The following is a 15,518-nucleotide window of genomic DNA, read 5'->3' on the forward strand; positions in this document are numbered from 1 at the left end:
AAGTCCCGGCGCGGCGCGCCTCGGTGACGTCAAGGTAGCGTCAAGCCGCGCGGGAAAGTCGAAAACTAAGGGCGACGACGGCTTGTCCGCGGGTTACTGGATCGCGGTTGTCCTCTCTCTTGGCGCGGTGGACCTCGGCCTTTACCTCCAGAGCTCCGTGCCCTTAACCTCGGCTTCTTCATCTGGCCTACGGTGGGATAGCCCCCCAGGTACCTCCCTGCGTCGTTAAAGTGATGAAATTAGAAGGGTTTTTTATCCCCAATCACTTCTCTAATGGCCTGGCTGAGGCAGCCGGCCCCATCTCCCTGACCTGTAGGCATCTCTGTAAACGGGAAGGTAGAGCACTGTTAAGGGCGTTCCCAGAAGTCAGTGGGCCCTAACTTGCCTTAGTTTTTCCGCCCGCAAAATGGCTATAACTATTAAACGGGGCAACAGGCCAAGAAAACGCTTAGCATGGTGCCTGCTGCATAGTAAAAGTTAATTGTTATTGGAAGCCATTATTATAATTAAGAGTTATAATAATGGTGGTAGTTAAGAGGGAAGATTCTGGAGCAAGGATTCCTGAGTTAGAATCCCAGATCTGCCACTGATTATGAGAATAGTAATGGTACCTACCTCAAAAAGTTTTGTGAGGAATAATTGAAGTATTAAGTATAAAGCACTTAAATATTTCTTATTAGCTGTCAGGATTTACCTGCCTGCCTACCATTCTCATTTAACAAATCTCAGAATTTTTTTTTTTTTTTTTAATATTTCATTACAGATGGCATGGGGCTCAGTCCTTTGGTGCTGCCTTCCTTATGGTTGCAAGGATATTGCTCAACCCTTCTCTCCTTGGTGGAATGTGTGTTCCCACCCTTTTCTTGATGAACTTTAGGGCGTGCTTGTTTTTAGAGCTTGAGAGGCACCATGGCCCACCACTAATAGTGGGGCAAAACTGCACACCTCTTGGATCATGTCTTGCATGAACTTGGTGTGCTTGGTGAGGCACTCGCGGCGGTAGCTATGCCTTGGCTTGCTCACTTTCTCGGTCACTTTGTGGCCCTTGTTGAGGCCCGCTGCCATGAGGTAACACAGAGCCATGGCTGCTGCTCTTCAATGGCTGCTTTCAGAAACTTTTTATTTTTATTTTTTTTATTGCAGGTACTGTGCTGGACACTAGGGATACTGAGATAAATGAGACTGGGTCCCTGCTCTCAAGGAGCCTCCTCCCCTCCACTGTAGTGTGATGTAGTAAGGGGCTCCTAGAAAGACCCAGTGGAGCAGAGAAGCTGGAGTAGTAAAGTCCCTTGGGGATAGGAGGAACATTTTTTTCAAGGAAAAGGACATTTGACTGAGTCTTTAAGGATGAGTAGTAGTTTCCAGGTATGTAACAGTGTTTTGGGTGGAAAGAACACCTTATGCAGAAGCACTGAGATCAGGAATATTCTGGTTTACAAGATAGACAAGAAGGCCCTGTGGTTCAGGCCCTTCCCTAACTCTGCAGTTTTATTTCTAACTCAATAAGCTGCTTTCTGTTTCAGTGTTGAGTTTTTCTCTGCCTGGGCTATTCATAGCTCTTCTACTGACTATAACTCCTATTTTAATCTTCAGGTCCCTGCTTAGAATCACTTTCTTAAAGAGATTATCCGTGAGAAATTGTCCCTGCATTTTTTCATCATGCCCACCCCAACTAGGCTAAATTTCCTTGTAAGCCCTTATAGCACCCTGTGCTTTTATGGCACTCAACTATATAGTAATGTGCCAGTTAACGACAGGAATGCATTCTGAGAAATGCATCCTTACGTAATTTCATCATTGTGTGAACATCATAGAGTGTACTTATACAAACCTAGATGATATAGCCTACTGCACACCTAGGCCATATGGTATAGCCTATTGCTTCTAGGCTATGAGCCTGTACAGCATTTTACTGTGCAAAACAAAATGAGATTAAGTGCAAGAGAAAATGATGAAATCGGGAGTTGCCGTAAACATGAGATGTGTGAGGCTGCTGGTGTACAGGACTTTTACAGCAAACTTTGTAAGTGATATACTCTAAATAATGATAAAAAGTATAATATAGTAAATACATAAACCAGTAACGTAGTCATTTATTGTCATCAGGTATGTAGTGTACATAATTGTATGGGCTATACTTTTATATGACTGGCAGCACAGTAGGTTTATTTATACTAGTATCACCACAAACACAGGAATAATGTGTTGAGCTACAATGTTAGAATGGCTATTATGTCATTAGGTGATAAGAATTTTCCATTATAATCTTATGGGTCCACTGTGGTGGTATATGTGGTCCATCATCTGAAACATCCTTATGTGGGGCATGACTGTGATTAAATAACTACATCAAGACTACTCATTACTATACTGTAAACCCCCTGAGGGCAAGCATCACGTCTGGTTCACAGTTGTAACCCCAGCACCTAGCACAGTCCCTAATATATAGTATTGGATTAATAAAGGAGAGGTATAGTTTGAGACTAGATGATGAAGGATGGATCTTGAATGTCAGATAGAGAACTGTGGGCTTTATCCTTCAGTAAGAGAGAAGTGGTCTGGCTAGAAAGACAAATAGGTAAACAAGTCTTGAAAGCATGGGAGCATTGCCCAGCTATAGGATTTGAAATTTTCTCCACACCTGGATTTAGATAGTAGTAGTGTAAACGCTAGAACCACTGGTTTTGGCTAGAGTAGTTTTCTTTGAGCTATAGCTTTAACTTGTCAGAATTTCAGAATTTAGCTTCTCGAGGGTAACTGGTTCTCTGATTTTGCTGTAGAAAGTAATTTAACTGCAGACAACTCGTCAAAATGGTTTCCAAAAGAAGACTGTCAAAATCCGAGGATAAAGAGAGCCCTACAGAAGATGCCTCTAGTAAGTGTTGCTTTTTTTCCTGTAGCAAATGTGTGAGGCAGTATTTCTTTTCTTATGGCTGAGTAGTATTCCATTATATATATATATATATGTACCACATCTTCTTTATTCAGTCATAATGGAATATTACTCGGCCATAAGAAAGGATGAAATACTACATTTTTGACAACATGAATGGATCTTGAGAGTATCATGCTAAGTGAAATAAGTCAGATGGAAAAGGAAAAGAACCATGTGATTTCACTCATGTGGGATGTGAAACAGAAAGCAAAAATGAACAAACAAAACATACAAATGTAACTCTTAGATGCAGACAACAGTGTGGTAGATACCAGAGGGGAAACAGGTAGGAGGAGGCTGAAGAGGGTAAAGGGGTTCAAATATATGGTGCCAGAGTAGACTTGACTTTGAGTAGTGAGAACACAATGTGATATATAGGTGTTTTATAGAATTGTAGACTTGAAGCTTATGTAATATTAACCAATGTCACCCCAATAAATTTGTTATTTTTAAAAATTAACAATTTTTTTCAGTTAAAATTGGCAATATTAGTTTCAGGTATACAACATAATGATTAGACATTTACATAACTTATGAAGTGATCACCCTGATTAAATCTAGTACCCATCTGACCATACATTGTTATTACAGTATTGACCATATTCCTCATGCTATATTATAACCCCATGACTGTTTCATAACTACTAATTTTTACTTTTTCCTCTTTTTTCACCCACCCTCCCCAACACCCCTCCCATTTGGCAACCATTAAAATGTTCTCTGTATCTATGAGTTTCTGTTTTGTTTATTTATTTTGTTCTTTTATTCCATATGTAAGTGAAATCATATGACATTTGTCTTTCTCTGTCTGACTTACTCTACTCAGCACAATACCATCTAGGTCCATCCATGTTGTTGCAGATGGCAAAGTTACATTTTTTATGGCTGAGTAATATTCCATTGTATATATGTATCGTTTTTTTATTCATTCATCTGTTGATGGATACTTAGATTGCTTTTATATCTTGGCTATTGTAAATAATGCTGCAGGGAACATATGCATTCACATATCCCTTTGAACTAGTGTTTTGGGTTTCTTCAGAATAATATCCAGAGGTGGATTTACTGGGTCCTTATTTGTCTCTTGTTATAGACTTTTAAAGTCTGTTTTGTCTAGTATAGGTATTGCTACCCCAGCTGTTTATTTTAAATTTCCATTTTCATGAAGTATTTTCTTCATCCCTTTACTTTCAATCAGTGTGTGTCTTTAAATCTGAAGTGAGTCTCTTGTAGGCACCATATGTCTTGTTTCCTTATCTATTCAGCCACCTTATGTATTTTGATTGCAGTGTTTAATCCATTTGCATTTAAAGTAATTGTTGCTAGACATGTAGTTATTGCTATTTTATTATTCATGGTTTTGATCCTTTTTTCTTAAGGAAGTCCCTCTAACATTTTTTGTAATACTGGTTTGGTGTTGATGAACTCCTTTAGGTTATTTTCTGAGAAACTCTTTATCTGTCCTTTGATTCTAAATGATAGCTCTACTGGATAGAGTAAGCCTGATTGTAGGCCCTTGCTTTTCATCACTTTGAATATTTTCTGGCCTGCAAAGTTTCTGTTGAGAAATCAGCTGATAGTCTTAAGGGAACTCCCTTGTAGGTAACTAACTTCTTTTCTCTTTCTGCTTTTAAGATTCTATCTTTAATCTTTGCCATTTTAAGTATGATGTGTCTTGGTGTGGGCCTCTTCGGGTTCATCTTGCTGGGGACTCTGCGTTTCCTGGTCTTGTATGTCTATTTCCTTTACCAGGGTAGGGCAGTTTTTAGCCATTATTTCTTCAAATGGGTTTTCAATTCCTTCCTGTCTCTTTCCTTCCGTTACCACTATAATGCGAATATTGGTATGCTTGATGTTGTCCCAGAGGCCCCTTAAACTATCCTTTTTTTATTTTTATTTTTTGTATTCTTTTTTCTTGTTGCTGTTCTGATTGGTGTTTTCTGCTACCTTATCTTCTAAATTGCTGATTTGATCCTCTGCTTCATCTCATCTATTGTTATTTTCCTCTAATGTATTCTTCATTTCAGTCATTGCATTCTTCATATCCGACTGGTTCCTTTTGTTTTGTTTTCTATCTCTACTTTTATGTTTCCTATCTCTTTGTTAAAGTTCTCCCTGAGTTCATCTACTCTTCCCCTAAGTTCACGGAGCATCCTTATAACCAGTGTTTTGAATTCTGCATCTGGTACATTGCTTGTCTCCATTTTGTTTAGTTCTTTTTCTGGAGCTTTGTTCTCTTCTTTCATTTGGGACACGTTTCTTTGTCTCCCCATTATGGGTGCCTCCTTTATTTGTTTTTCTGTAGCAGGTATCCTGTGGAGCCTAGCGGTGCAGTCTCCGTGATTGCCTGAGTTGTTGAGCACCCAGCTCTCCTTTGTATGAGTTGTGTGTGCCCTCTTGTTGTAGTTGAGCCTTGGTTGCTGTTTGCTCATCAGTGGGAGAGAATGACCCATGGGATGATTGGTTGTGAGGACTGGCTGGTGACTATGGGGGGCGGGGGGGTGGTGTTGGGGGGTGGGTGGGGAAGGGAGCTGTTGTGCAGGGGCTGACCCTATGGAGCAGGATTCACTTTAGCAAGGCTCTGATGCCTGCCCAGTTTTCCTTTGGGGTAAGTCGTTTTTGGATGTGGCTGGGGTGGTGCTCCAGCTCATTAGAAGCTGACCCCAGGGTCTCCTGGGAGAGGCCCTGCCACAGCCCAGTTCAACACAGCCTGTGCCCTGCCAGGGACCACCTGGCATGATCCATGAAACAATCCATGGGTGGTCACCACTGCGCTGGGCTTGAAGGTACCTTGAGAGGCCAAGATATGAACTAAGACTGGCCACCGCTAGTGCCAGGCTTGGGGCTGCTCAACAAGAGGTTCTGAGCATACCAAGGCCAGATGCTCCTTGTTTGGGTTTTGTGAACCTTTGAGAAATTTTAGCAAAGTCCATAGTGTGGGCCTAGACAGGTCATTTGTATGGAAAAGCCACTGGAAATGGCTTGGGTGAGCCTACAAGTTGGGTAGGGTGGGGTCCCAGGGAATCACTAGGATAGAGCAACCAATTAGCCAGGTTGGTGAAGACTAAGATATGGGGTGGCGCCTGTGTCTGCATGCCAGGAGTGGGGAGGGCTCAACAAAGAAATAATAGATACTTCCAGCACTTCTGTTTGGGAGAAAGCTGCCCTTCTAACCTTTGCTCTGAGGCCATACAATTTCTTCACCATATTTCCCTGGTGCCTTTCAAGCTCCTACCCCAGATCCAGAGCTCAGAGGAAGTGAGTCCGTCAGTGAGTAAGTTCTTGTGTGGGCTCTTTAAGAGGAATGCCTGGGACTCCAGTTGCCCTCCATCTCACTCAACCACAATCTCTGCTGGTTTTCACAGCCAGAGTTTGTGGAGACTTCTCTTCCGGCACTGGAACCCTGGGCTGGGAAGCCCGGTGTGAGGATGGTGTCTCTCCCTTCTCTGGGGTGGACCTCCACAGCCAAAATACCTCTCCTGATTTTTAACTGACACATGCAGGAGTGGGACCAGCCTATTTGCATCTCTACCCCTCCTACCTGTCTTGATGTGGCTTATTCTGTATGTACTTAATTATAGGACTTCTGTTCAGCTAGACTTCAGGTGATTCTCAATGATGGTTGTTCCATAGTTTAGTTGTAATTTTGATGTCATTGTGAAAGGATGCAAGCACAGCATTTACCTACTCTATCATCTTAACCGTAAATCTCCCAATAAATTTAATAAAACAAAAAATAGGTGAGGCACTTAAAGAGTTATGAAGTTCCTACTTTCAGGTGCTGGTAGTCATCAAGACTAAATGGGTAGAGCACACAGAATCTGTATCAGGATATTTGGGGTTGAGTTTCTGCCTCTGATTCCATGTATTACTTTGGGCATGCCTATAGTTTCTGAGTGTCAGTCTCCACATCCATAAGAGGAGTTAGTTTTAGAGCTTATCTATTGTACATCATCTGGATACTGAAACACAAAGGTACAGCACACTCCCTACTCTTTTAAAAAAAAAACCTTATGGTTCCCTTTCCTTCTTTAAAAAAATTATGGTCTAGATAAATGCTATGATAGTGATGTATAAAGAAAAGTCATCATATCAAAGCAAGCACATCGGAGGCAAAGAAACAGTGCAGAATCTGTCCATATGAGAATATGGTTAACAAAGGCCCTAAGAGTTCCAACAAGAGGTTGATAGTCTTTTTCATTTATTACATTCATCTACTCTGTTAAGGCAATTCTAACTTGTTGCATCATTAAGAGAGAAAAGTTGATAATATTTAACTTCAAGTATCTTGTTTGTTTTTGTTTGTTAATTATGTTTCATTACTTCTCATGGATTGAAAGCCATGGGATGAGACCAATGAGGGCTTTGTACTCAAAGATACGATGCAGGAGAAGCTGCCTTATTCTTTCTTTCCCTGCATCTAGATCATTGATTCTCAAACTTTGGTGTGCATCAGATTATTACCTGGAGAGCTTGTTAAAAATTCAGATTCCCAGGCCATATCCCTGAAATTTTGATTTCATAGCTCTGGGATGTGACCTAAGAGTATGCTTTTAATAAGCTTCCCAGTGATTCTAGTGTAATGGTTTGCACACAGCAGCTTGAGAGACCCTGACTGCTTTATAATTTGGGTGGAAAACATTTCCATGGTTATTCTTATTAGAAGTGGCACATTTTGAATTTTTCAAATGAAAACTCAAGAACTGAAAATAATTCTATTTGTTGATTGTTTTGTTTGGCAGCCACTATTGCTGACCATTGTTAAAGATAAAATTTCATTGTAGCATCAACTCCAGTAATTTTTTAGAAACCTATCAGCTTTCTTCTTAGGGTTATTATTCTAGGTTTTACATTTTTATCTTTGCTTTACTATTTGTCACATTTCTGAAAAATTTCTCTATTTTCAGATGCCAGGAAGCCACCACTTTCCAAAAAGACAAAGAAATCTCATATTCATAATGAAGTTGATGAAAACAACAGTGTATTCATACAGCTTCTTAAGACCTCAGGAATTGTTCTTAAAACAGGAGAGAATCAGAATCAACTAGGTGATAATTTAATCTAAATCTTTTCTCGATGTAGTGAAAGCGTTCAGAACTGAATCATGGAGTTTCTAAATAGAAAGGTAATGAAGATTAGAAATGGGAGCCCCTTTCATCTTGAGACAAGGATGAAAAGAAAATTGGTTTTTAGAGAATATCATTATGGTCTTCAGTCCTATAAATGCATGTTAAGTAAAGTACTTCTAATCCTTTTTTTTTTTTTAATTTTATATACTAGTATTGTTTTTTGTTTTCTTGTGAAAAAATAAATACCCAGAGAGTAGTTAGGTCTGTGTCACAATAATTTAGAAGGAAATTTATAAAGCCATCTAAGACATAAAGAAGGCCCTGCTTTTGGGACATAGATTATTCTGTCCTGCTAAAGTTATGGCATGTCTTTTTTAGAACACTTAGTAGCTATCCTCTGTCAAAACTAAGTCTGTTTTACCATGTGGTTAGAAGATTTAGCTCTGAATTAGATTGAAAATATCCTTATTTGTTCCATCAGATAGGAAACTTACATTTTAAGGAATAAAAACTATGATAGGAGATGTTAAAGACTCTGGTGACCAACTATTCTTTCTTCACAGCTGTGGATCAAATTGTTTTCCAAAAGAAGCTCTTTCAGACTCTGAGGAAACATCCTTCTTATCCCAGAGTATGTAATTTTTCCCTGGTACTTTTACTTTTGCCAGCAGTATTCTGGAATTGGGATTTTAAGATACTGGCATAAAAGTCAAATGAGCTAGAATGATTTTTAGCTACCCCACAGTGTGTTAAAATAAAAATCTTACTCTTACCCTTTTTTTTTTTTTTTTTAAATGCCATTAAGATAATAGAAGAATTTGTTAGTGGCCTGGAGTCGTACATTGAGGACCAAGACAGTTTCAGGAACTGCCTTTTGTCTTGTGAACGTCTGCAGGATGAAGAAGCCAGGTGTGGAGAGGAGGCATGGAGACTTAATGAAATTTTGTCTCTTATACTAACTGTTGGCTGGAGGAGTGGATGGGCAGGGCAGAATGTAATTTTTTTGGAATTTCACTTTTTATTTATAGCCCTCTTTCCTGTAGTTTTATCCTAACCTGTAAATTATTAAGTTTATAGTTATGAGACTAGAAACCAGAGTGTTTTCTAGATTGCGTCTCACCTGTGTTGACAGAATTTCAATTATTTACTTTTCCCTGTCTTACAAGCCATCTTCTCATGTTCTGTATTTCTTATCTACCAGTTAATTTCTTTTTAAAGATTATATATTTAACCAATTTTATAGAATAAGAAAAACATTAAAACAAGGAAAACAAAATAGAAAACAAATCTTTGTTTTTGTTTTTGTTTTTTTACAGCATGGGCACACCTTACTCTAAGAGCCTCATTAAATTGCTTCTGGGGATTGACATATTACAGGTGAGACTGCCACTTTTTCTGTAAACATTTGTTAGATGCGATTCGTGGTGTATGCCCAAGTATAAGTGGCTGGAGTACAGGGTAGAGGAAAGTTTGGGTTTGCAACAGTTTACTGTAGCCCTATTGCAGAAATGTATCTGGTAGGGCAATATCTGGGTTTTTGGATTGAGCTGATTAGCCCACTACATCTTGAAATATCATTTTATTCCCTCAGCCTCTGATTCCTGTTTTGAAAAGCTTTATCCTCTGTGTTCTTAGTACCTTGTGTATCTCCGCCATGTTCACATCTGTGTTATCTCCCGTTTAGCTTTTTATTTACTTATTAACTTGATTTTGCCCTTTTCTTCTCCTTTCTCTTTTAATTTATTGAGTAGACACTACATTGACATGTTTTAAACATCTCAAATTATAAAATCAAATATACAGTGAAAAGTCTCATACCCTGTCCTCTATTTTTTCTCTTTTCTTTTTTCCCACTGTTAATCTTCCCATACTATTTATCACTTTTTTTCCTCTGGAAATCTTGAATATGATTTAGTTAACTTAACTCTAAGAGCCCTCTTGTTCCTCTGAAGAGAAATCTTTTGTTTAATGATGTTTTTGATTATCTGATTATTTTAATATTGCTTTGATAGACATTTTGCAGTTTTTCAGAGACAAATTATTGATAAGTCTTTGTATTCTAACAGCTTATATTCAAAGTATAGGCAGCATATGGACATTCTTATAATAAGAGGATTGCTATTATAGCAAGGTTTTTCGTCCAAGAGTACTTGTTGGAGAGAATTATGGCTAATTATACATTTCTGTTGTATATTTTGAGACCATTTCCTAATTCCTTATATCTGCTTTTTCAGCCTGCTATTATCAAAACCTTATTTGAAAAGTTGCCAGAATTTCTTTTTGAAAGGTATGTGGAGTTACTCTGAAATGCTTAAAGTACCCTGGTGTACTTGTTTCTCTCTGAAAAGATTAAAGAATCATTGATTTCTCCGAAGGTCATATTTATGATGATGCCAGATTCTTAAGTGACTACTAAAATTTTATTGGAGTGTTTTTCTTTGAAATTTCATGTATTTATATGAATACATATTCCCAGAAAGATACACAATAAACTGATAATAGTAGTTGTCGCCAAGGAAGGGAACCAATTGGTTGGAGTCAGATATTCTCTAAATATTGTTGTTTACCTTTTCAATTTTATATTGTACCGTTTTTTAAAAATTTACTTACCACTTTTTTAAAAAAATTACTTTAAAAAATGACAAGAAATGAACAGTTTAATAGAAAAGTAGATAAAGATAATGGACAGACAATTCACAAAGAAGAAATACAAGAGCATCAAACATTTTTTAAAAATGCTCCATTTCATTAATAATCAAAGACAAATTCAAAACAATAAATATATTTTTCCACTCTCAAAGAATGTCCTGTGTTGAGTGTAATGAACAGGCATGTCTACATCTTGCCAATGAACATATAAATTGGATCAGTCATTCTGAAGAGTAGTAAGTTACGTATATCAAAACTTTAGATTTCGCATACCCTTTAATGCTCATCCATGTCTCCTAATTCTGTGCTAAGGTAATAATTGTGAATGAAAATAGTAATGAATAAGATTGCTGTTTAAAATAACAAAAAATTGTTGAGAACTGAGATGTTCAACTATAGGAGATTGGTTAAGTAAATTAAGTACATCTACACTGGAATATCATGTGTTTATTAAAAATTTTAAAGAGAACTATTTAACACCAAGCATTAATTGGAAAAAAAAGTTAGGTTACAAATCACCGTTTACAGTACAGCCTAGTATTTTGTTTTAAAAAAAGATAAATCCATACACACATACACATAGATATATATGTATATTAATAGTGAACATCCTGGATGACAGGATTATAGATTACTTTTATTTTCTCCTTCATATGTCTTTTCAGGGTCTATTATACAATAATAATAAACTTGAAGATTTACCTTTAAAATTTTGTGCTTTGTCTGAATGGCTTACTAGATGCTTTATGTTCTGGCTAAGACTTTTTCAGCAGTTAAATTTGACTGCAGTGGAGGCTAAGCAGGGTCGGGCCTGGTTAGTACTTCAATGGGAGATGACCTTGGAATACCAGGTGCTGTAGACACTTGATAGATAGATAGATAGATAGATAGATAGATAGATAGATAGATAGATAGACAGACAGACAAGATAAGATAAATAGAAAATTTGACTGTAGTAAACAAAGACCGAGAACACTGTCACAAAAAGGAACTGTATGGGGTCCAAAACTTTAGATGTAGTAAGTTGGGAGGAAGACAGAGACTGTCATTTTGGGGAAATAATAATAACTGAACCAACATTTTTTTTATCCATAAATGGTTTTTAATACTTTCACAAACATAATTTAATTTGACCTGCTGTGTTTCCATAGCCGTAGATGCTTACCTTTTTCAGTACTTATCACATTGATGGAATTTGTTTTTTACCCTTTTAAAATATTCATGTTATTCAATTATTTAAAGTTTATTTTTTTTATGTTTTTTAAATTGCTTACATTATTTTAAGAAGTACTCTCCAGACCTTTCTTCCTCTCTGTGTAAACATTCCCCAGATGTGCCATAATTAACAGTTTAGTGTGTCTTCTTCCAGACATCATCTTTCTCAACATATATAAACATAATATCTCATACTTTTTTAAAAAACCACCTATGTATCTCTCACAGTGCACAATGCATAGTAAGTATTCAGTAAATGTTAATTTAATGGCTGAAAAGTTTTGTTCAGTATTAATGCTTTCTGTTTGTTTTATAAGTCAGAAAGGCTAAGTTCCCTGTCTTCTCATCCTAACATTTTAGAGTGAACAGTAATGGAATAAGCATGCCTCGACTCATCATCAGTCAACTGAAATGGCTTGACAGAGTTGTGGATGGCAAGGTAGACTTTGGGACTTTTTCTTTCACTTAGATTTATACTGTGTTTTCCACACTTAACCAAACTTGGAATTTGCAAGGGTTTTGTTTTGTTTTTTCATTTCTAAACAGAAAAATTCACATTTTTAAATTCATTCATTAACTTTTCAGCTTTAAAATTTTGAGATTTAAATTTCTCCAGAAAAAAGAAATTTACCTAATTATGATAACTAGATATTATTTATTAAATAAATTAAATATTTGGAAAGATTTAGTCTTCAAAGTACAGAAATTACTGTTTTATTTCTCAAGCAATGAGATCCTAAGCTACCCTTCTTTACTGCAGATGTTTTAATTTGATTATATACAGTAGTCTCCCATTTTCTTCAGTTTTGCTTTTCATAGTTTCAGTCAGAAGCTATTAAATATTCCCAATCATTAACATTTTCTGCTCCCGACTTCCAACCAGTAACATTGTCATGACTTGATGGTCTAGGATCACCTGAAGCAGATGATCCTCCTTCTGACATATTTTCAGAAGGTCAACAGTAATCTAATATTACATCACAAAGTCTGTGTCATTCACCTCACTACATCTCATCATGTAAGCATTTTATTATCTCACATTATCATAAGAAAAGGTGAGTACAATACAATAAGATATTTTGAAACAGACCATAATCACATAACTTTTATTATAGCATATCATTGTAATTGTTCTATTTTATTATTAATTATTGTTAATCTCTTACTGGGCCTAATTTATAAATTAAACTTTATCATAAGTATGTATATATTGGAAAAATTATAGTATATGTAGGGTTTGATACTATCCATGGTTTCAGGCATTCACTGGCTGTCTGGGAATGTATGCCCCTCAGATGAGTGGGGACTACTATATTGAGGAATATTTCAGGAAGTCTTTATAACTGTGTTACTTGTTATCAAGCACCTTGGTGAAGTAGAATCTGTTTTGAGCCTAGTGCTTAAGGCCTATTTCTTTTCAACGTTCTTAAAATTATTCTACTAATTTTTGTCAGATATTCCAAGGCTAAATAATTACTTAGAAGAACAAGAGTTTTGGAGTCTCATTGGGGCTGGAACTTTGAGTCTGCCATTTATTATTTGTGTGTCCTCAACAGTACATATCCCACATTTTAAAAACAGGAATTGAAACTCCATAGAGTTGTGAAGATTAAATGAAATAAAATATATAACAGACTGATTAGATGATATACCATCCACACTACTTTTTTGCCTATATACCATCTCACATATGAAATTTTTTGGGTCGCTTACCTCTGAATTTAGGTTTTGTATTTGCATATGTATACTTATTATATTGTACACAAAATAATTTTAGCTTTACATTTCATGAGTAGGAGCTCTTTCTCTATTCTGGGTAATGTACTGCAATTCTAATAGTCTCATTCACCACAGGATCTCACCACCAAGATTATGCAGCTGATCAGTATTGCTCCAGTGCACCTTCAGCATGACTTCATTACTAGCCTACCTGAGATCCTAGGGGATTCCCAACATGCTGATGTGGGGCAAGAACTCAGGTAAGTAAGCACCTTGTTTTCATCCTTAAGCAAATCTCCACTGTGGTAGCTTTATCACTGCAGTATGAAAAGAGTAGTAGTAATGGGTTCCTTTTTATGTAAAAGAGGGTAATGCCTCCCTTCCATGAGTAGGGTATTGGATTTGACTTGTTTTTCTAATAATGAGTATATATTTGAGTAGATCAGTCTACCTACTTTTAAAGGTGTATATATTTGTTGTGTATATGAAGTCTGGCTTAGGATTAGGTGTATAAATTTGGCCTTATGAAGACTTAAACACGATCTCTTTGTTTCATTAGCTTTTCTGCTCTCCAAGGGGTCCTCAGTCATGACTGCATATCCAAATCATTTGTGGAGCTTATTAAATATCTACATTCTTTGATCCCTAAATGATTCATTCTGATGCACATTGCTGCATCAGATCTGTTGCTATGAGTTACTGCTTACTGTCATTTACATGAAAAATAGTAATTGGTAGGGTAGTAATTAAGGAGAGGAGAACAGTATCCCTGCATAATAGTGTTTCTGTTTTAATGCAACTTCTTGCTTATCCTAGAAGTTGTAGCTTAACATTTTTTAGTTTGTAGTACTTCCTTTTCTATAGCCGTCTGCACAGCTACTTCCAGAAATGTTCAGTGAGTTCTTGCCTTTGAACTTTTAGGCAGGATGCTCCCTCTGGGTGTAGCTCTGTTCCATCTTTTTTGCCTGCTAAATTCCAGTTTGTCCTTTTGTATAGCCTTCTCTTGGAATCTATCACTGTCCTTCTCTATCCTGTGGTCCTATAGTGTCCTGCACGTACATCTATCATATTTCTCACCATTCATTATAATTTTATGTTTTCTTTTTCCTTTTCTCAGGAAGGATATGTACCAAACAAACTCAGTAGTGTGTTACCTCTGAATAGTGGGATTGATGAGGGAAGGTTTCTTATTTTTACTCTGTTGTTTGAATTTTTTTATAATGAGCATTTTTTAAAATCAAAACAATTTTTGAATGAAACATACTATAAACAGACATTTAATAATAACTAAGTATATCATTTCTTCTCATACTCTGAGTGATTTTTTGAGATCATTATCTACCCAGCTCTGTTAAAAGTTGCACAACTTTTCTCTTCTACCATTCACAGTGACCTTCTAACAGAGAACACACCACTCACTGTTCCGATCCTGGATGTCCTTTCCAGCCTCCGACTTGACCCAGAGCTCCTGTCTAAGGTAGGAAAGACTTTGCTCTCTGTAAGCAGAACTAGCTTTCTCATTTCCTACAACCAGTGCCAGTCATTCATTTTCTTGGAGTAATCGTACGTAATAAAAATTTCCTTCCGAAACAATATTGAATGACACTTGATCTCTTTTTTCTTTTCAGTAAATTTTATATGTCGTACTATGATAAATTCACTGCTCTGTTTTAAGCAGTAAGTTTTAATGGAAATCTTCTATATTGCCTGAATATTTATTAACTGCTCCTTTAAGAGTAACAATTTTTTATGCCTTCCTGGGCTAATAGAAAATTCAGTTTCAAAATGTAAGATAATAACACCCATTTAAACTGTAATAACACTTTAAAAAAAATTAAAGCAAGTATTTTAGAGTAAAATAAAAGAAGGAGTTTTTCTTCTTAAATTACATGTGAGGAAACTGAGTAAGAGAAGTAATTCTTCTAATGTTA

General features: G+C 36.6%; 1 protein-coding gene and 1 pseudogene across 4 annotated transcripts in view; one reads left to right on the forward strand and one right to left on the reverse strand.

The window, feature by feature from the left end:
- The first annotated feature begins 68 nt into the window (after nt 1-68).
- Nucleotides 69-15,518, forward strand: part of FANCD2 (FA complementation group D2) — a 52,036-nt gene continuing 36,586 nt past the window's right edge. For 2 of the 4 annotated variants that reach the window (XM_016121371.2, XM_016121374.2), the window contains exons 1-11: nt 69-209; nt 1,144-1,365; nt 2,781-2,875; nt 7,843-7,983; nt 8,568-8,635; nt 8,810-8,913; nt 9,321-9,381; nt 10,239-10,291; nt 12,229-12,307; nt 13,723-13,847; nt 14,977-15,064. In XM_016121371.2, coding sequence (XP_015976857.2) covers nt 2,812-2,875; nt 7,843-7,983; nt 8,568-8,635; nt 8,810-8,913; nt 9,321-9,381; nt 10,239-10,291; nt 12,229-12,307; nt 13,723-13,847; nt 14,977-15,064 — 783 coding nt within the window. In that variant the 5' untranslated portion in view covers nt 69-209; nt 1,144-1,365; nt 2,781-2,811. The remainder of the gene's footprint in view (nt 210-1,143; nt 1,366-2,780; nt 2,876-7,842; nt 7,984-8,567; nt 8,636-8,809; nt 8,914-9,320; nt 9,382-10,238; nt 10,292-12,228; nt 12,308-13,722; nt 13,848-14,976; nt 15,065-15,518) is intronic. The other 2 variants (XM_036220001.1, XM_016121372.2) reach the window with 2 other exon arrangements.
- On the reverse strand, nt 776-1,083 carry LOC107498357 (annotated as a pseudogene).

The sequence above is a fragment of the Rousettus aegyptiacus genome, unplaced genomic scaffold, assembly GCF_014176215.1.
Source record: "Rousettus aegyptiacus isolate mRouAeg1 unplaced genomic scaffold, mRouAeg1.p scaffold_m13_p_4, whole genome shotgun sequence".
In the NCBI taxonomy this organism is placed as follows: domain Eukaryota; kingdom Metazoa; phylum Chordata; class Mammalia; order Chiroptera; family Pteropodidae; genus Rousettus; species Rousettus aegyptiacus.